Source organism: Diadema setosum, chromosome 1 (assembly GCF_964275005.1).
Source record: "Diadema setosum chromosome 1, eeDiaSeto1, whole genome shotgun sequence".
NCBI lineage: Eukaryota > Metazoa > Echinodermata > Echinoidea > Diadematoida > Diadematidae > Diadema > Diadema setosum.
Genome location: NC_092685.1, coordinates 41107546 through 41128822, shown reverse-complemented (window position 1 = coordinate 41128822; position 21277 = coordinate 41107546). Strand labels below are relative to the sequence as shown.

The following is a 21277-nucleotide window of genomic DNA, read 5'->3' as shown; positions in this document are numbered from 1 at the left end:
CAATGATACCTGACAGGCTCGTTTCTGCCTTTTCCCCAAAAATAGGGTTTATCAAAATCTGTATGCTTTCTAATCATCATGCTGAATATTAAGTAAATGTTGGAGTCATTAGTTGCTTATTTTCTTCAAGACTAATACTAGTTCCTTTTCTTTTTCTGTTGGTTATTTACTTCAAGACTAATACTAGTTCCTTTTCTTTTTCTCAGGAAAGACCTCGAGAGCACCTCAAAAATGCACATTTCGGAATTGTGACGTAGTTCCCACCTCGCGTTGTCTCTAAGCGTATCAGACGCTACAAACCACTTTCGTTGCCAGTGAGTACAGTTGCCATGGTGTGCATGCAAATAGGTGTGTACTGTATTAGAATAAGGCCTTTAGAGTATTATAAACAATAGGGATTAAGATGAAATAAATGTGTTAATGTTTTTAAATTATGTAAATATGAACATAAAAATGCTGCAATAAAGTGAATAAACAATCAATAAGATCAAATGTCTTTTTTTTTTTTTTTTTTTTTTTAGATGGGTTCCGATCCTCTCCTGTAGCGCAATATTAAGCAATAATTATATTTGAATTAAATAAGCTACATAATAATTCGATTATCAGAACATCTTCCATCAATTCATTGAAAGATTGTTTATACAAAGTTTTTGTCCCCGCCGAACGAGTTCGAGCAGGGGACTATGAAACGGGCTCCGTACGTGTGTGTGTCCGTGTGTCCGTCCGTCCGTCCGTCCGTCCGTCCGTCCGTCCGTCCGTCCGTGTGTCCGTCCGTCCGTCCGTGTGTCCGTCCGTCCGTCCGTGTGTCCGTGTGTGCGTCCGTGTGTGATCAAAATCTTCAATTTGCTACTTCTCTGTCATTTATGAGCCAATTTTGATTCTGTTTGCTTTATATGATAGCACTACATGGGAGCTTTGAAACTTCTACACAGAATTTCAGTCGTGACCTTTGACCTTGACCTTTGACCTATATTGTACATTTTGCTACAAAATGCTACTCCTTCGCCATTTCTAACCCGATTTCGATTCCGTTTGCTTTATGTGATGGCACTAGGTGAGGGCTTCAAAACTTCTACACAGAATTTTGACCTTTGACTTCTTTGACCTTTGACCTTGATTTTTTGACCTATATTGTACATTTTTGCTACAAAATGCTACTCCTTCGCCATTTCTAACCCGATTTCGATTCCGTTTGCTTTATGTGATGGCACTAGGTGAGGGCTTCAAAACTTCTACACAGAATTTTGACCTTTGACTTCTTTGACCTTTGACCTTGATTTTTGACCTATATTGCACATTTTGCTACGAAATGCTACTCCTTCGCCATTTTTAACCCGATTTCAATTCTGTTTGCTTTATATGATGGCACTAGTTGAGGGCTTCAAAACTTCTACACAGAATTTTGACCTTTGACTTCTATGACCTTTGACCTTGATTTTTGACCTATATTGTGCATTTTGCTACAGAATGCTACTCCTTCGCCATTTCTAACCCGATTTCGATTCCGTTTGCTTTATGTGATAGCACTAGGTGAGGGCTTCAAAACTTCTACACAGAATTTTGACCTTTGTCTTCTTTGACCTTTGATCTTGATTTTTGACCCATATTGTACATTGGCTACAAAATGCTACTCCTTCGCCATTTCTAACCCGATTTCGATTCCGTTTGCTTTATGTGATGGCACTAGGTGAGGGCTTCAAAACTTCTACACAGAATTTTGACCTTTGACTTCTTTGACCTTTGACCTTGATTTTTTGACCTATATTGCACATTTTGTTACAAAATGCTACTTCCGGCGGGGACATATGTTACGCACCGCGTAATTTCTACTTTTCCTTGTTCTGCAGGTTGTGGTGATATTTTTCCAATTCTGGAACAGAGATGGTGATTGCGCGTAGAACAGTCTTTCATACAGTATTACGCAAATTCAGCCAATGGCTATGCCCCTGCCACACTTTGCCGGATAAGGCAAATGCATGGGAACCGAAGGTCGATTTTTTGCATCCGTTGATATCCGTTAAAATGCGTTTCATGTCCTCTTTATCCTTTGGATATACATTTGTCTTCCGGCGATGTTCGTCAGAGCGGCCAGAAAACTCTGTTCATGCACAAAGTTTTTCCTCGCCAAAAAACGGATAGCGCGATCCGACCCTTATCCTATATCACAGTTGGACGTTTTCTCCTGTATCTTTACTGTACTTTGTCGCTTTCCTCGCGTTTCGATCCGCTAGGCCTCCTGTAAAGTCCGTTGCTGCAAAATGCCAACATGACCCTCCAAAAGTATATTGCCGCCTGGAGGAGGAAAGCAAGCAATAGAGAAGGCAGATGAGGTCCAAGAAGTGGCAAATTGGTTCTGAGAGACACAGACAATTTGGTTTGAATGACCAATTGTCATAGACACAAGGGCGAAACAAATTCGAACTACTTTGCTAAGTTCTCCCGACTTGCAATGCAAATGTTGTGTTTCCGGTGAAAAGGTGAGAGGCACATCAAAACGAAAGCAAAATGCATCATGTGTTTCAAAGTCGGAAAGACTACCATCTTGGGGGGGGGGGGGGACTTCTCACCCCTCTGTGACAGGACAACAAGTCTTTCGGAAAAGCAAGATTTTCAGTCAGTTTACTATCATGGCTGTTGTAAGATTGTTGTAAATACTGAGGAACTGCAGTGATCTGAACAAAATTTATGGAAGCATGCATAATCAATACACTAGTTGTAGGTTTTACCAGCAAAAAGGGCAGCCTTGATCAGATTCGCTATCATGGGGCAATGAAGTATATTCGATATGACTGGGCATCGACTGAGATAAACTGTTGGATTTTCACAGGTTAAAAGTTATGAGTTGAAAATGAGACAATGAGTAGAAGCCATCAAAATGAAAACCCATAAATTTAAGGTTCGAATAGCTTTAGGAAATCTAAGATGAGCCATATTAGTGTCATGTGACTGTGATGCATTTGATTTGATGTATCACAGAAACTGTTTGAGGAGAAAATAGAGACTGCTTCAAACCTTGAGTCAATGTCCAAACTTGAAAAATGTATCGCTGGCACTGATATTCTGAATGCAGTCAAAATAGTGTTTTATGACTTCAGGATCTTCAAATACAATGGATGAGTTCAATGAAGAATAATTATGTGCCTTTACTTGAGAAAATCAACGTTCATCCGGCTGTTAATCATTATAAAAAAAAAATCTGCAAAAAATAATCAGAAACAAAAATAGAGAAGGTTAAATTTGTAAAGTAACATCGGGCATAAATGAAAGTGACTTTGTGTAAAGTAGAAACTTTTGGGTAAATCTGCATGTCAGTGATATTTAGGACCAAAATGAAGAAAGTGGTGTCAAAGGTCCAGCAACAAGTAGCCAACATATTGAGAAGGAGGCTAAGTCTTGGCCTTCGATCCCTTGGCATATTGACGGGAGCTGATATGAGATGTGAAGTGAAGTGTACAGGTAGTAGAAGCAGAACTGGCCGAGTGGTGGACGCTCCAAGATGATGTAATAAATGTATAGCCCGATAGCCGTAACGTCAATGGATCTCTGACGTTCGATGTACGTCTCATGCGTCACCTATTTGTTCCTCGTGCGTTTTGTCCTGTGGGCAAGCAGTTCATATTCGTTTCTCATTCGTTTGCGCACGTTTCACTGTCCTCTACACAATCGCCCCATGTTCGTTGTTTCTTCGTTTGATTCGGCCCCTATACCGTGCACATACGCTCCTCTAAAACGGAAACTTTGCACTTTGTCCACCGGATTGGCGATTTGAACAACGGATGAGCAAAATATCGCTCGTTTTTTGTACGGTGGGCCTATCCGGCAAAGTGTGACAGGGACTTAAAGGCGTAGGCATTGGGTCAATTCTTGTACCATCCGTTACAAAATGAAATAACAATGAAGAGCAAAAAGTTAAAACCGCTAGAGACCGATTGTTTTTTTTTTTTTGTGTGTGTACCATCCGTTACAAAATGAAATAACAATGAAGAGCAAAAAGTTAAAACCGCTAGAGACCGATTGTTGTTGTTGTTTTTTGTTTTTGTTTTTGTTTTTGTTTTTTTTTTGGGGGGGGGGGGTAATGTTATCATGACCTCAGCAATTCAATGGAAGATGATGCATTTTGCTGTTCTCATGTAATCTGTATCTTCCTGTTTCAGTTTTCAGGTGATTGTTTTTTCTTTTACGCCTCCTCCACGAAGTGTGGCCGCAGGCATTATGTTTTCGGGTTGTCCGTCCGTCCGTCCGTCCGTAATAAATTTTGTGGACAGTGAACTGAAAAACCGTTTGAGGTATCGTAATGAAACTTGTAATATGTGTATAATGGGGGGTGTGTCGATCAAATTTTGGGCGCACATGCTCAGGTCAAATGCTCAAAATTTCACTATTTCCCCAATGTACATGTAGGGCCTATATGAGGGTAAATTTTCTTAAACCTTAGTGTATACATGTACACATGTACTACCCAATAAAGATTATCTAGAGAGAGTTTTGAGTCATGAGGTCAAAGTTCAAAGGTGAAGTGAAAATGTTTAAATTTCACTTTTTTCTCCAAATCTCGGAAATGGTTCAAGGTATTTTCATGTAACCTAGTACATATGCATGTAATGACTAGCAGTGATTATCTCGGGAATTTGGGGTCAGAGGTCAAAAGGTCAAGGTCAACTCCTCGAATTTTTTCTATTTCCCTCATATTTATGCAATGTCTGCAGGACCTTTCGTGAAACAGAGTGTATCCATGTATTACCAAATAGAGATTCTCTGGGAAGATTTTTTTCCCCCAAAAGATCAAAGGTCAAAAAGTCAATGGTCAAGTGAAAGTGCTAAATTTTACTTCTTGCTCTACATCTCGGAAGTGGCTTAAGATACAGTCTTATCACTAAACTTTGTACATATCTATGCATGCACTGCCTGTAGGTGTTTCTCTTTCGATAAGGAATTTTAGCGCCATAGGGTCAAAGTTCAAAGGCCAGTTTAAAATACTAGAATTTTTTCTTTGATATTGAAATTACCCTTTTCTATATACCTTGAAAATGAGTAAATGCGTAAATTTATGAAAGGGTCAAAAGTCAAGTAAATATCCGCAAATCCCAAATTCCCCAAATACCTGCTGTCTTAGACAAAACAGCCATTTATCCAATTAAGCAAGCAAGGAACTATCAACGTATTTGTGACAAACATTTCATTTTGATATTTTGCCAATTATGTGAAACTGTCATCACACATTGTCAAGACGTACTGTAGACCTATTAGGAGAACCGTGCATTATGGCGGAGGCACACCAGCTGTCTTAGCGATATTTCTAGTTTTTGTATAAAATCAGTAGAATATTATTTGGTAAATAAATTTGCCATGGCAGTAGCTATTTCTTGCACAATATTCAAATGTGCGACCACTTTGTAAACAAGTTGGATTGTGGGAGAGCTTGTATGAGAAAGCGGGAGGGAGAGAGAAAGAAACAAAAAATGGTGTGTTTGTGTGTGCGCGTGTTTGTAGGTGTGTTTTTGTGTGTTTGTCAATCTTCATGTGAACTTTGTAATCTGTTGAAATGATTTATTCTAGGAAAGTATATGTTAAAAAAACATTACACACAGCGACTTAATTACACACACAACACAAACAAAAACATGACTACACCGACTTGTAAAACACACACACACACACACACAGAACGAGAGAGAGAGAGAGAGAGAGAGATAGAGAGGAATGGAAATGAGAGTTTGGCTTCAGAATAAAAATCATACATTATCTTCAGCAGTTGATGCACGATTTTTGTGACAACAAAACAAAGATGTTTGAATCGTCTCTGCATAAGAATTTGATTCAAGTTTATTGCATCTCCCAACCACTTTGTAGCTTTCTTTATAGTCTACTCTCATTTGCATGTGACAGACGTTCTTAAAGGAGTTCAGGAGCGCACGAAAATTCTCGCATAACTTTTTTCGGCCCTTGCCCTTCAGGATCTTTCCGTAGACGATCTTCAAGTTCTTGTTCCCTTTTCTTCAATGTAATTGTCTTCCTCCTTTCTTCTCAATGCATGTGTGCGATCCATTTTCTTTCTATTCGTAGGACCTATGTATCCTGCCTCATAGCACTGTCATCTCCATCCAAGACCAGTGTCCTCAAAGAGCTGAGGAGCGCACGAAATATATATATATATATATATATATATATATATATATGTATATATATTTCTCTTGCCCTTCTTTTCATCGGTCATCTTCAATCAGTTCCTGTTCCCTTTTCATCAAATTTTCTTCTTTTTTTTTAGTCTTTCTAATAGCGCGTGTGCAATCCATTCTCTTTCTCATCTTAGGCCCTATATAGTGTCCTGCCTCACAGCACTGACATCGCCATCAAAGACCAGGAGTGTTCTGTGCCTTCAAATCTTCCCAGTCTGCTACAGCTCATCGCCTCAGGTTCTGTTCTCGTAGGCTCTATCCTCTACGCAGAATCGTTTTCTTAACTCTCTCCGACATCTTTCAATCTCAGGGACGGCTAAGGGCGACACTCCATCCTTTTGAATCTTGTTTCAAAAGGGTTTTCTCCTGGTCGCCCATCTTTCCCCCTGTACATGGCAAAGAGAGCAAACGAAGACATGGTTACACAAGTACAATGTATGTCATACTGGTTTTCATAATATAGGTAGGCCTATACTTAAATTCGAAAATATTCAGCAAAGACAATCGATTCCATATGTCTGAAGTAAATGTCATCTCACCTTTTTGTGTTCCTGAGCCTGCCTTGTTTGTTTGGCGGTGAACTTCATCACGTCGCAATGCATATTCTGCGTCTGGCATCCTCCATTTCTTAGGACGGAAGTAGGGCCATAGTTTTTCGCCATATCCCCGACCTTCTCTGGACAGTGGAAAGAACGCCATCGGACTCTGGGTTTGGGTGGAGGTCCAGTTGTCCTGACGCGAGAAGGGTAGAATGGCTCGATAGGTGGATGTACATCATCGACAGGGCTGACCACGGTACCAGGAATGTCAGGGATGGGGTTTGTTCGGTAAGTAGTGGTGACACCGGTTCCTGAGTGGTCAAATGTCAACACGTCTGCCAACAACAAAAGAATCAGTTTAAGAATGTTCAAATCAAATATCAAATACCAAGGAATATACTCCAAGTATAGCTCTTGCCAAGGACCTGTACCTTATCATTGTACAATATCTTTACTTTGAAAGTATTCATTAGACACTAAACACCTTTCTCCCAATTGTTTGAGCAACATGAGCGAAACTGTATTTATCTGTGAGACTGACATTGTCATACATCAAAGTTTAATCTCCTTGGAAAATGACCATTTACCTGTTGAAACATGGGTCAAGATTCGCTCAATGGCAATGTCTACATCCCTCTGGGAGTACTTCTTCTCAACGGTGCCGGCACGTCCAGTAAGGCCAACGGAAGAACATCCTCCGACCCTCGAGAACTCCTTCATCCGTGCATCCACACTCTCAACCCACTCACAGATATGCGCAGCAGGCTTGGTGAAGCTGCCCAAGAGCACGGGGATCACGGGGGATGGTGATGAGGGGGATGCGCGTGGTTGAGGCACGTTAGATGGTGACGTCATAATGGCTTCAGATTCATCCTGAATGAGATGAATCGGTTTCACCTGAGAAACGAGAGAAAATATTGAAACCAAAGGGAAATCACATGTATTGTTCATATTCCTCGAATTGACTTTACTTGTCGATATACGCGTAGTTTGTATTTTTTTTTTTTGTCGTTAATAATTTCATAAGTCAAATACCCCCAAATATGCTAGACCTACCATATTTCGATTGGTGAATGGCAAACGCCCCGACCACAGACGACGTCTTCGTCGTCGTTGTTGTTTGCCATCTCGATGTCCAGATGGTGATGGAAATAGGGCAGTCTTTGATAGTTGACAACCCATTTCGAAGATTCGAAATGCAAAACTGTCGATAGAACTAGTTTTACCGAAAGGCAAAAGCACGCTAGGAAAGTCCTACATGAGAAGTCGCACGAAAATCGATAGACTAATGTTTACATTGCAACGGTGCTCCATTTATAGCGCGAGATGTAAACGCGCACTACGCGCTTGTGTGACGAAACAATGATACCTGATAGGCTCGTTTCTGCCTTTTCCTCCAAAATAGGGTTTATCAAAATCTGTATGCTTTCTAATCCTCATGCTGAATATTAAGTAAATGTTGAAGTCATTATTTGATTATTTTCCTTAAGACTAATAGTTCCTTTTCTTTTTTCGGGAAAGACCTAGAGAGCACCTCAGAAATACACATTTCGGGATTGTGACGTAGTTCACACTTCGCGTAGTCTCTAAGCGTATCAGGAGCTACAAATCACTTTCGTTGCCAGTGAGTACCGTTGCCATGGTGTGCATGCATAGATGTGTACCGTATTAGAATAGGGCCTATAAAGTATTATAAACAATGGGATTAAGATGAAATAAATGTGTTAATGGTTTTGAATTATCTAAATATGAACATAAACATGTTGTAATAAAGTGAATAAACAATCAATAAGATAAAATGTCTTCTTGAAGACGGGTTCCAGTCCTCTCCTGTAGCGCAATATTAAGCAATATATTTGAATTAATCTAATAAGCTACATAATTCGATTATCAGAACAGCTTCCAGAGCTTCCATGCATCATTTAAGATTGTTTAAACAAAGTTTTTCTGCAGGTTGGGGTGATATTTTTCCAATACTGGAATAGAGATGGTGATTTCGCGCAGAAGAGTCTTTCTTATCACTTATTCTTATCAATCAGGTTAAATTAAAAACAAAAGATCTTGAAGGTCCCTATTTAACCCTAGTTTTGGTATCAAACTTTAATTGGGGTGTTAAATGCTCGTGATTGAATTAATTCACTGAATTATAAGTCTATTGTTCGAACGATCCAGGAGGAAGTTCTTATTACTTGAAATCAAGTATGATCCCCCACGTTGTTTTGAGCTCATTTTGCTCGTGGCTGATATGTATAAAGAGTTATAGACACCTATATTGTTTTGATTGGGGTTTTTCATATCGAAAAGTGGCAGGAAATGAAATGAAGTACATAAATTAGAGAGAAAGGACATTGGTTATCCCCTCACGTCTCCCACGTCGCTCATTTTTCACCCACCTATCATAGTGTAATCATCATCTTCTACCGCAGGACACACTCATTTCTCATTAATAACTCCCACCAGCCCCTCCCCCTCACAGCAAATAGTTTAGCGACTGCTTCGATCTATACTTACACATTGTATTGACAAAGCCATCAGGATAAGGGTTACAGTTCGTAATTCCGAAGGTTTTTCCTAACAATTAAGTAAGGATGATTGTTCAGAAGGTTCGTTATTCTGAAGTTTCGTTAATCCGAAAGTGAAATGCGGTAATTCCGAAGGGTCGTTAGTGTGCACCATCTTTTCATTTTCGGATTAACGATTTAACCTTCGGAATAATCAACGAGCATTACCCCATCGAAAGGAGCTATCTGCGTAGCTAAGAGTTTACTACATTTTAAAGAATGTCTGTCGTATATATTGGCATGGAATACAGTTTTTGTTGATTTATTTTATCAGAAAATGCATGGCAGTTTGCAGATCGGAAATTATGGGGTAACTAGGAGTGAGAAAAAATTTATGCCCACCCGTCATTTGCACCCATCCAAGTCTTTACCCGTGCCATGAGGGAAAACAAATCGCGGAAACGCAACACGGAAAGTGCACACTTCATGTCGCGCATAGTTTTCCCGCCCTCACTCTCTCACCAGAGCGCTTCAGTTATTGTCTGAATTTCGTACCGTGGGAATAATATATAATGACATTGAATGAGACGAGTTTTGTGCCAAAAAGGAAGTGCTCACTTGTCGATTGCATTTTTCGTTTTGTTTTGTTTTGTTCCCAACGCAGGTTCTTTTCCCCTCTGTCTCGATTGGCTGTCATGAATTTATGAGTGTCGGAAGCTGGAATCTATTACGGAACCAAAGTTGAGGGGGGAAATGGAAGACAACAACAACAACGAAATGAATTGTAAGCAATCGGGATGATACTATCACACCACGCCATATGCAGCTCGGACGTAATGTCGCGACTTGCCGGTATTGGTCCCGGAAGAAGTATGATGGCAAAACTATTACTTCCTGTGACGAGACTGTTTAGCCCCATCCCTGGTTGAACTGGGAACGTTTGTGACGGTTCATTTGAGTTACATTCACAGCATTTGCTACTGATGATTATTCGGGCAGACAGGTATGCTGGTGAACACCTTGTATGAGTTGTTAGCAGTTGGTGGGTTGTGCATGTATAGAAGCATTATGTCTTTGCTATTTTGTCGGACTCTCCACACTGTGGCTCGAATTCTTCGCCTAACTTTTTGTGTTGTATACTGCAACTAATGTTATACAATAACGTTGGTACATCATCTCACATCTAAACGAGAAAGACAAGCATGTAGCCTGTATTATACCTTGCTCAGAGTTTATTTCACTATACGTCTTTACCAAAAGTTCCCTGTTAACTTCTAAGAAAAAAAGCAAAAAAAAAAAAAAAAGTGTGGGGGGAATGAAAATGCAAACATTTTGAATCTCGGTAAATTTCAAACAGTTTACTGATTTATAATGAGAATTATTGTAACTATAATGATATATAACAATGATAGGCCTAATGATGATGATGATGATCATAATAATATTATTAATAGGACCTTATAAGTATTATTATAGTAAAGATCATCAATATTTTTATTCTTTAATGGGTCATGGACATGTATATAATCCATGTGATGAATCTGGCTGAAAGGAATTCCAATTAGCAATCCTCAAGATCTCTAGCAATGTAATTATGGGCCGACCTCGAATTATAATGAATCTCCAGTCTAAAGCTGAAGTTGGATACGATTACGAGGAAATTTCGTGGCGGTTCGACGGAGGCGGCAACCTTAATTCAAAAATAGCATCTCCGGCAGAGAACTAAAAGTTCCAGTACGATAAACTTTGGAAGCATGCATCCTGGATGATCGAATGTCCTTCGTGTCATTGTAACGTCATGCTACGTCATAGCAGTGTGTATGATTGTGTCTGTCGCAAATTATAGTGGCTGTCACAAGTCGTCGATAGTCAGAGATAATTATATAGGCAAAATTTGAAGATGGTGGTAGCATCACAAACAAGAAAAAAATACTCTCCTTTTTATATGAATGTCGTATATGTAAAACACTTCAAAACTCTAAAATCCTTGGAAAAACAAACACACACACACACACACACACACACACACACACACACACACACACACACACAAACTGTGGCAATGCATGCCGGACTTAATACAAGAATCATTATAATACATGATTTCCCAGTCGTATAAAGGCCTACACAACGTGTGAGTCTGTCAACAGAACAGCACATTCCAGCCTTCCAGCATATCGGTACATTGTCTTAAAAGGAATGGAAATCTGTCATGCTACATTAACATGATTGATTAAGTAGTCGACACTCCACAACTCCATATTTGTTTATCCATTAACCAAAACTCGGAAGAAGAGTTCGTTCGAGACTTCCTGCCCGGAAATTATGAAAATGGTGAACCACCGGAAAAGGTGTGATTTTCTTGACAAGTGCATTTGGATGGGGGAGAAGGGAGAAGAAAACTACTCCAAATAAATTGACAAAAAATGTTTAGAGTATCCTGACAGGAAACCGAACGAAGCGGTAAACCGACCAAATAGTAATTCAATGTTCTTGATGTGAAAAAAAAAGTTCGGATTGCCCTGCCCACATCGGATTCCTGTGTAGCGCCCCCTCGCTGCATTGTCGCCAGCAAGATTCATTCCGTGCGACGGGTTCACTTTGATTTCTTTAAAGAGTTTCCGCATGTCACATTTTGCACTGTAATATGATTTACAAGACACTACCCAATCTCCATTCGGCAATTGAGACAGAAAGAGAATTAGAGAGAGAAAAAAAAAATATCATCTTCGAAGTTCCTAACATGTTCCTAACATGTTCATCTACACCCCTCTCCTTCTGACGTGCCAGAATTGAACCTTCTCGTGATATTATAAGGTATGAGGCAATTTACTTTGTTGAGGATTACGTTCATCTCTATGCTCGTCTGAAGAATATAACGTTAACGATCATTTTTGCGCACACTCATGGCACCGTAAGAGAGAAGATGACAGCTAAACATTAGTATGTTCATTTAGCATAAAATTTTCATGAGAAACCAAGTTTCCTGGACGTGTTGTGATTGAGTAAGAGTAAAGTATAAATTCATCTTAGGCCCCAAGAAAAAAACCTAACATATAAGAACTTAAAAAAGGAACTAAAATAAGAAAACCAGTATACACTTTTCATGGCGTTTGAGTTCGCAAGATTGACGTATGCCAAGTGATACGTGTAATGTTCTTACGATATCATTGCTGATGATGCAATTTTTACGGAAGAGTATGGCGGAAATCTAGAAGGAAACAAAAAAACCCAAAGTTTGCAGAGGAAGGAATTCGTGATGACATCGTGTAGGTTTCCTGTGTGCAGTTTCATCAAGATGATTAGTTTGAACGTAATAACATGACAGCAGCTTTTTTTTTTTTTTTTTTTTTTTTTTTAAAGGAAGGAAATTGGCGAAGGGAAGCATTCCTCCGATCATCCTATACTCTAACATGTTCGACACATTAGAGATACAGCATCAGTTTGCTCATAGCCAAATGCAATGCCAGAGAGAACCGCTTCTTGCCAGTTGCTTCGGGGAGTCTCGCAACGACAAGAGCGATAGAAGACGGTCGGCTGTTGATATTTCGTAAAGATATCGGAGTATCACAAGTCATTGCCATCGTGTTAAAGGGTAATTAAACCCAAATATAGACTTACATGTGGATTGAGCGAATGCAACAATGACAGAACACATCAGTGAAAGTTTGATGAAAATCTGTCAATCCGTTCAAAAGTTATCGATTTTTAAAATAATTCAGTACCGCCATCGTCGGATGAGAAGACTGCTTGTTTGTGACAACTTATGAGGAACGATGTGAAGAAAATAAGTTGAAAATTCGACAAAATATAATTTTTCTCGAAAAGTACACATTTCCACCTGTTAGTGACATATTCAAGAGTGAAGGTTAGATGATGATGCATGTAACAAGATCATCATTACAATATGCAAGCAAATGATTTGAGTATAGAATTTTAGAATGACTCCCCTCCCCGTCGTCAAATGGGAAGGAAATCTTTCGTCGTATTGCCATCGAAATTCAAAGAAATTTAGCCTGTCTGTGTCCTAGAGGGCGAATGTTTTCCAGACTTACAGAGAACGACGGATACGTGGTGCAGGTGGATGAATTCAGACGTAATAAATGAATACTGATTTAAAGTTTTCTATCCCGCCAACGCAGGGATACCCCCTCACAGGAAAGTGAGCTGGTCGAAAACTTTTCGCGTGTGACGTCATAATTTGCCAGTGACTTTTCCTCTTGCCCTTCAACCAATGAACGCCGAGCTTCTACGCAACATCGTTCCGGTTGGCTGTGTGTTCACACGGACAGACGGGTAAGGTGAACTTCGGGCCAAAGGAGAGAGAGAGAGAAACGAAGAGAGAGAGAAAAAAAGTATGTGTATTTAGTGTTGGCAGCTGTCCGACTGTACCTCCTGGTTACACACACACACGCACACACAATATACACCGACAATGCTCATGTGTATGTATTTTGTACCGCCATGCTTGGAGACCCATCGCGAGTGAAGCCAATGGCGGAGAGAGAAAGGGAGAGAGAGAAAGAAAAAAAAAATCCCTGATTGGAGTTTGCACCCTGCTTTGACGTAGCAGACGACAAGACAAGTGCTCTCATGGTCAGACATCGGTGTCTGGCACGAGGACGCGGGCTACCTACCCACACCGGTAATTCGCGGAACTGGTATATAAATGCGTAGCTCGTGCTGATGGCAACTCACTAGTAGCAGGCTAACAAACCCATCCAAGGCGTGACAGCTGAGCAGGAAAGGACTCCATTGAGGAGCTGTGCTTGTAACTTGGCCTACTGTCTGCTAGTTTCTGTTGTTTGCATTTCCTAGATCCTAAGATTGTATCAAGAGTCATACGACAAAATCTCCCGGGCAAAACAAAATCGGTCTTTCTTTTCATCTCCGAATTCTCGTTTGGACAAGATTTGGACTTACTCTCGCCTTTTTGGTGATGTATCAGCGCAAGATGTTCAGCATCACAACATTCACTGTTACAAGTGTGTCACGTGGTTGATAATCGCCAAATTTTACCTGCTAATATTTAGTTCTCTATCGACTAATCCACAAAAGATTAATTATTACAACATTCCAAATTGATTTAAGTGCTTTGCGAAAACCTTTTATTTGAGGCTCGTTTCCATCCAAAGATTGTGGATATTTAACACAGGCATCTTCCCTCTTTCCTCATCGGGTTAGTTAACGTATCTTGAAGGTTTCTGTTATTTGTAGAGCGTTGATCGAGAATACTAAGGACCATGATTTCACCCGGGAGTAACAGTGCGTCTTCTCATTGCCTCTCCACATCGTGGCTGGGGCTTACGATACTCCTACTGACAATCGCCGGGCTAGGGGCGGGCGGGCAGTGCAAGTTCGATCTGGAGGAATACGAGACGCGGCGAATCGCCGCGATCAAGGGACAAATCCTCAGCAAGCTGGGACTCACCGAACCACCGACCGACGACGGGCCCGAAGTCGTGCCCAAGGAAGTAATGGATCTATTTAATCACACCGTCGAGCTGCTGGAAGCCAAGTACGAACGGGAGAGGGAACAGTGTAGCACGGTAACCGGTGCCAGCGATAACTATTTCGCCCAAGTGCCAATCCTTTGTGACCTCATCAAAGGACATCCTTCAAAAGGTAAGACACCATCTCGACTCCAGTTCCATCTCATTAATATCCCGCAATAATAAGCTTTTCAATGTATTTAACGTAGGTACACCTTATACCAACCTTTTGTACACCACTGTAATATCAAAACACAGTGAAATACAGTCGTGTACGTTGTTAATTATGCCTGTCCATGTTTCTTTTTGTATATACCCACGTGGGTAGGCCTACTGTAGAAATAGCGACATTCCTCAAAATGCATACTAGTATGTATTACTTTTTAAAAAATGTGAAACAGTGTCTTCAGTGCGTTTTGTTTTAAGAGAGATTTATTTAGTTAATTTCCTGGGTGACGATGAAGAGTATGTATGATATTATGTACAATAACAACGTCATATCCATACATCCCATATAGAGAATATACTACTTGGTATATTTTATATTCTCGAAACCCGTCCACGTGAATGGATAATTGTATGTTGTAGAGTTTCCTGAAATAGTAGGCCTATATTATGTTTGCGATTGGTATTTATAGATCAAGGACAGCGAGTGCCCATATCATTATGTTACACAGTGTGGGCATATAGTTTGGTAATTCTAGGTATCCGGATATAAAAATGACAAAAAAGGACCCGGACATTCCCCACAAAACAAAGGCTGCATCAATAACAATACTATAAATGGATTTCCAGTGATGCGTTGTGTGCCAGTGATTCGATGGCTTTGCGTGTGTGTGTGTGTGTGTGTGTGTGTGCGTGTGTACCTGACTTAGGCCATGTGCCAATCATTGCCTCTGTCAAGTCCACCTGCGACGATATGTCGCAAGATGCCGATGGCATAACATACATCACTATATTTAAATCGGTTTCGAGAGAGTTAACTGCAATTCATGTGCCGAATGCTGGCAAGCCGGCGAGCTTCTTTCAAACCATCACGCTGTCATACACGGTCGCTAACACGCATGCGGAGGATTACGGTATAACGTTTTGTTTCTGTGGCTTTCGGTGTATGTTTGTCGTCTAAATTTAGATAAACATAGTTCGTACGAGTACATGAGCATCATGCAGCCAACAACGGAAGCGTGATGTCTTCGATGGAAACAACAAGAGAACAACTTACCGCAGATGGGCAGACCAAAATCATGTGTTATGAGTGTATATGTCTTATAGGAACCTCGTGAAAACAAACTTTGTCGTTGAGTTTCTACTGCATGACTCTTTTTTTTTTTCTTTTGTAGGTCAAGGTTATACCAGAGTGTAGTCTGGAAGGAAAAGTGTTTTGTCGGCCTCACGTGCATGTGACGTATTTCCGCCATTCCCAGCTTCTTCCACGATGTTATTGATGTAATCTCTGTCGTCTGAAACACTTTAAAGTAATCCCAATATTATCAACTGCGCTGCACGTGCCACAATAGTTTTAGAGAACGTGGAAATGGACGGAAAACCGTAACACAATTTCCTCCAAATTGTAGCGTTGATAAAAGTATTAAAGAATAGATTTAATAGTCATGACAAGACTTATCCAGAAACTAAACGAAACGTCTTGATTAAATCAAGTTCGAATCGATATTACTATTCAATTCTATTATGATTCTTATCGATAATTGTGTTCTAATTTAAAGTGGTCGTAGGTTACGTATTTTGTGCGCAACACATCGTATATTTACTATACTTCACTCCTTTCAAAGCGTAGAACTTCCCGCGGTACAAGGACATGAGGGATTGCACTCTTTTCAATTTCTCTGCGGTTTTTTCAGTTCTTCACTACATGCTAATGTTATCAGATGATTATGAATATCATAAATTCGTGCAGTTTGCGGAGCAGATGGGTTTTCAAACTGAAATACTAGATTAGTAAATTGAGGTATTGTCCTCGATTTTCGAAATACTAGTATGTAGGTAAATGTTTGAGAATTTATGATTATTATATTGAGAGATATGATCCAACTGATACTATAGTGAATAGTGCAAAAAACAAGAAGGACATTGGAGAGACTATTCTCTCTTGTCGCTTGAATCACGAGAAAATCAAAGTTTTGTCAAAAATACGTTAAATTATATATTTCGTTGATGCCTCCTTCACAAACAGAAATTAAACAAAAATCAAGTCATCGAGATTTTCCCTATAGGGTCTACATTGTGTTTTGAACTTAGAATCAGCTCTACAATAACAGATCATCGCCATCCAGCAAAACTGAACGTTTTCCCTCAGGACAGCAATACTCAACTACGACGTTATTTTAACCAGTGTGAAAGATTGGAACCATACTAATGAGAAAGGTGTTGCCAATGTTGTAATACTATAAATACAATGTATAATCTTTACGTCTTGAGCTTGATGACTATACACATTCTGTTATTCATTACATGAAGAAGAGGACTGGCTGATCTTGACTGTGTGTATCCAGTGTCAATACCCGATTTTGAATCTAACCATTTCGACCAACAACCTTTTATCATTACTTTCCCCGCCCCTCTCGCTTGCTTTTGAAAAAGAAGAAAAGGATAGGCGGACGAAAGAGGGGATGGAGTTAAGTGGCTTTTAATTTTGATTACTCGTCATTGTCGCGTGATCAGACAAAAATCCGTAATCCCATTGGGCTTGAATGGGTGATTAATGAAGTTAATGAAGTAAGTCCAAAGAGAGCAGGGAGTGAATGAAAAGACAGGGTCCAAGTTTGACAAGGCAAACCCCCGACAGGTATCAATACATCGAGCCGAGCGCAAACACAAAAAACATCCTCGTGCTATGTCTCACAAGCATAAAAGAAGCGGAGCACCGAAAAATCGATTGATACACATTGCGCGTGTGTATACCTTGTCAAATCACCGTTCACAAAGACGAGATGAAAACACTTGTACTTGCCTGTTTTTTTTTTCTTTCCTTCATTGTATATCGTGGCCAAACAGTCTCCACACGTTTTAACGAGGACGGAGAGAGATAGATAGAAAGAGAGAAGTACATTATCTCGTTCATTGAACTGGACCTGTTTTGTAAACAGTGTTGAGAAGCGTCTAAAGTTTTGGACCTAAGAGCGGTACTAATGGGCCATTATGAACCCCCTTCCCTCTTCCTACAGTAACTTGCATGACTGACCGCTCGTCATTCAGTCTCAGGGCTACAGATTTCCCTTACATGCATGCTGTCCATCTCTTCCATGGGATTTATCATCAACGGGATCCCATCCCTTTGCGCAGTATGAATGAGGGGGGGGGGGGTATATCGTAGGGAAAGACCCAAGTAGACTTTAACACGTCATTAATGGTTTAAAATGCGCTCTTGTTTTTTTACAACTAGGCACTGAGAAGATCATTACTGTTTAACCTTTACAATACTTGTGCTTTAAATTGCTCCCGGTATCTCTTTGCAGCGTTTGGCTGATGGTTACAACAGGGTTAAAGTTAAAGGGATGGTGTAGTTTTGGTTGAAATTGAGCTTCAGGTTTCCAACTTTTTTTTTTGTGCGTGTGTGAGATGATGAGAAACCTCCTATAGAATATGAAAGAACATAGTACACTTCTAAGAGGAATTCAAAGTGTATTTGATTAAAATTGGATTTGAAATGGCTGAAATATCCAAAAAACAAAGCGGTTCTAATAAAAGGTTTGACCCATCTTTTATTTTAGTCACTTTATTTGACTTTGCTTTTGAATATCTCGGGCATTTCAAAACCAATTTCCATCAAATAACACTTGAAATCCCTTTAGAATTGCCTATTCTCTTTCATATATCATAAGTGGTTTCTAATCATCTTGCAAAAACTTAAGATCTGAATTCCCCATGTCATTCAAAACTATGCTATCCCTTTAACCTGTAAAAAGAAATATATTACTAATACTACATGGCCAATCGGATTTCTTGCAAAATGTTAGTCTTGAACGAAGATTTTGCTTTCCTCCATTATGCATATAATACCTTCCACTTTCAATACAAAGCAACGTGGTGGTACTTTGACCACTCTAAAACGCTACGAAGTCTGTGGAAAAATTATAGTCAATGCGCAAAAAAAAAGAAGAAGAAAAATAGATGTACAATATCGAAGTGCACTTTACGAAGATACCAAGAGATAAGATGATGAAATTTGAAAGCAAGATACCAGATATTAATGAGTAATAAGAAGAGTAAAGTTAATGCGAGTCCTCATCGATAAGGGTGTCGCCATCACAGAAGGTATACGTCAGACCACAGCATTGTTTGTCGTTATACGTGATGGACTACGAAAGAATTCGACCTGCAGTAATCACACCCCGAGGAATAATGTTATTTCGTATGTAGCAGCTGCCAGACGTCCAAAATAATATCGCTCATTTCTGAATAAAGCGGTACGTTTCTGTTATATATCGTGGCGTTATCACTACAGACCCGAGTCGTAAACTTCAAGAGCAGCCACAACATCAGGGTAAGATCAGAAAAAAACTTGCAAGGCAAACATACAAACAAACAAACATACATACATACAAACAAACAAGGCGGAAAGGAAAACCCTACCAGTTATACGTCACATTCGATGTTCTATTTCCGTAACCGATGGAGAATTACAAAATCATGTGAAATTCGTGTATGTTATGAATATGCATGTATGCAAATTCGCGTATCATGAATTGGTTCTAGAGAACAGGTGCACACAATATGGTGCTCGAGGAATACAGTCAGCTCTTGCTGTTTTCCTCCTAAACGATCCTGGTGATGTGGCTCGATTATCCCAGTGTCACAGAAATGACGTGTGTGTTCCTGAGTGCCACCAGCTTCTTCTCAAATTGGTAACATTATGTTAAAATCTGTTTGCATGCATTTTTACATCAGGGTAGTTCCTTATTGATAGGTCGGCACTTTTGAAAACCATTGAGTTTAAGTTGTCTGCTATGACTCAAAACGACTTCTAAACGATGTCCCTTCATAAACTGCAATTTCTGTTTAATGTTAACGACATTCTAATCGCCGGACTGCATGGTTGATGATGCTGATGCTGCATGTTTCGCCCGCGTAATTGCGCGTCCGTGCGGTCTAATGTTTATTTCTGCAATTTTGTCCAATGAATACTATTGACTGCCTTTTATTTGACCTACCTTCAACCAATTGTCTCTCATTAGGACATTCCACGAAATTAACAACAAATTTCAAATGAGGTAGGCCTTGAAACAGCATGATAACTGGACCCCTGAGAATTTCGATTATCCCCGAAACCTTATCGGCGTTCATTATCTTTTTTTTTTTACAGTGAATTTTATGATCTTTTCCTGAAGTCTTGGATTGTGATTCTCGTGTCATACTATGAAGGGATGAAGTAATAGGGAGAAAATACGCATTTTATATAACTTCTTTCGAAAACTATGTTTCCTTTTGTTAGGAAAAGGGGTAGAGCTCTCCTTGTGATAAAAATATATATATATTGCCTACCACGTTATCATAGCGATGAAGAACAGGTCATTGAACCCACAAAGCGGGGGTGAATCCATGCAGACGTTCGTGTCTCTCGCAGTATAAGCAAAACGCTCTGTCTGACTCCGTGTTATAAACGGCACGTGCACGGAGACCGTGGAATAACCCGGATGGCACCTGCGGTGGTATCGCACCGAAGAAATGGCGCCCGGAAAAAAAAAAAACCTCTGTCACCCGAAAAAAACCTCTGTCATGTGATATCCAAGGGTGGTACCTAGGTCAAAATTATTGCTCGAGTTTCAAATGGTACACACAGTAGATATTAAAGCAACCAAAACAAACAACACGGACAGAGAAGTATACAGCCACCAAATGAAGAATTCGCAAATCATTTTTTTTTTTTGAGGGAAAAACTCATGTATATAGAATACTGTGAGGTTAACGTTTTTGCGAGCACATAGAGAGTACAAACGAAGCAGGCTGCTAATTAAAACTCGGTACTGAAAGCCTCGATAAAGATTACCAATGAAATTACTTCTTTCCGGAGAAGTTATCAAGCAATTTACAACAAAAAAGTAGAATAAACAAAATCGTCTTGATTAGCACTCAGTTGCAGTATACAGAACGAGTTATCGTGACACCATGGAAAATCATGGTTTTTTCCCCCATCAGAAATAAGATCTGTTGCTGATTTTTGGTGTCTCGAATCTGAATCTCCCCCCCCCCCATCACCCGAACAAAACAATACCCTACAATAACTTGGCAAATTTGGTTTGTTTCAAAATGGCTGAGCAGTTTGTTTTCCACCAAGATAGCCGTTTGCAAACGGCAAATACATAGGCCTATATCTAACTCGCATTCTGGACCACCCCCCCCCCCCCCCCCCCCTCAGTCGAGCATATCTGTAGTTTGGGTTGTCTCGATATGTAATCTTTGAGTGACCATTTGTGGACTATGGACAACGTCATTTGTTGTTGTTGTTTTTTTCTAAACATCGAATTGCCATCTCGTAACCATACCCTCAACGTCGCAATATCATAGAACGGGACTGAGATAATTGCGTAATTAAGCACATAGCGACACTCCGA

At 39.9% G+C, this 21277-nt stretch overlaps 2 protein-coding genes across 2 annotated transcripts in view; one reads left to right on the top strand and one right to left on the bottom strand.

Annotated features, from left to right (window-relative positions):
• Positions 1-6196: 6196 nt before the first annotated feature.
• LOC140230564 (uncharacterized) lies at positions 6197-7444 on the bottom strand. Its single transcript, XM_072310709.1, has 3 exons — positions 7303-7444; positions 6716-7050; positions 6197-6562 (listed from the first exon to the last, which is right to left on the bottom strand). Exons 1-3 carry the CDS (start codon positions 7433-7435, stop codon positions 6527-6529), a joined length of 504 nt encoding a protein of 167 aa, XP_072166810.1. The 5' UTR covers positions 7436-7444; the 3' UTR covers positions 6197-6526.
• A 6831-nt stretch (positions 7445-14275) lies between these two features.
• LOC140230554 (transforming growth factor beta-3 proprotein-like) overlaps positions 14276-21277 on the top strand; it is a 47269-nt gene continuing 40267 nt past the window's right edge. Inside the window, 1 exon segment of the mRNA XM_072310701.1 lies at positions 14276-14841. Within this exon segment, the coding sequence (XP_072166802.1) occupies positions 14460-14841 (382 nt within the window). The 5' untranslated portion in view covers positions 14276-14459.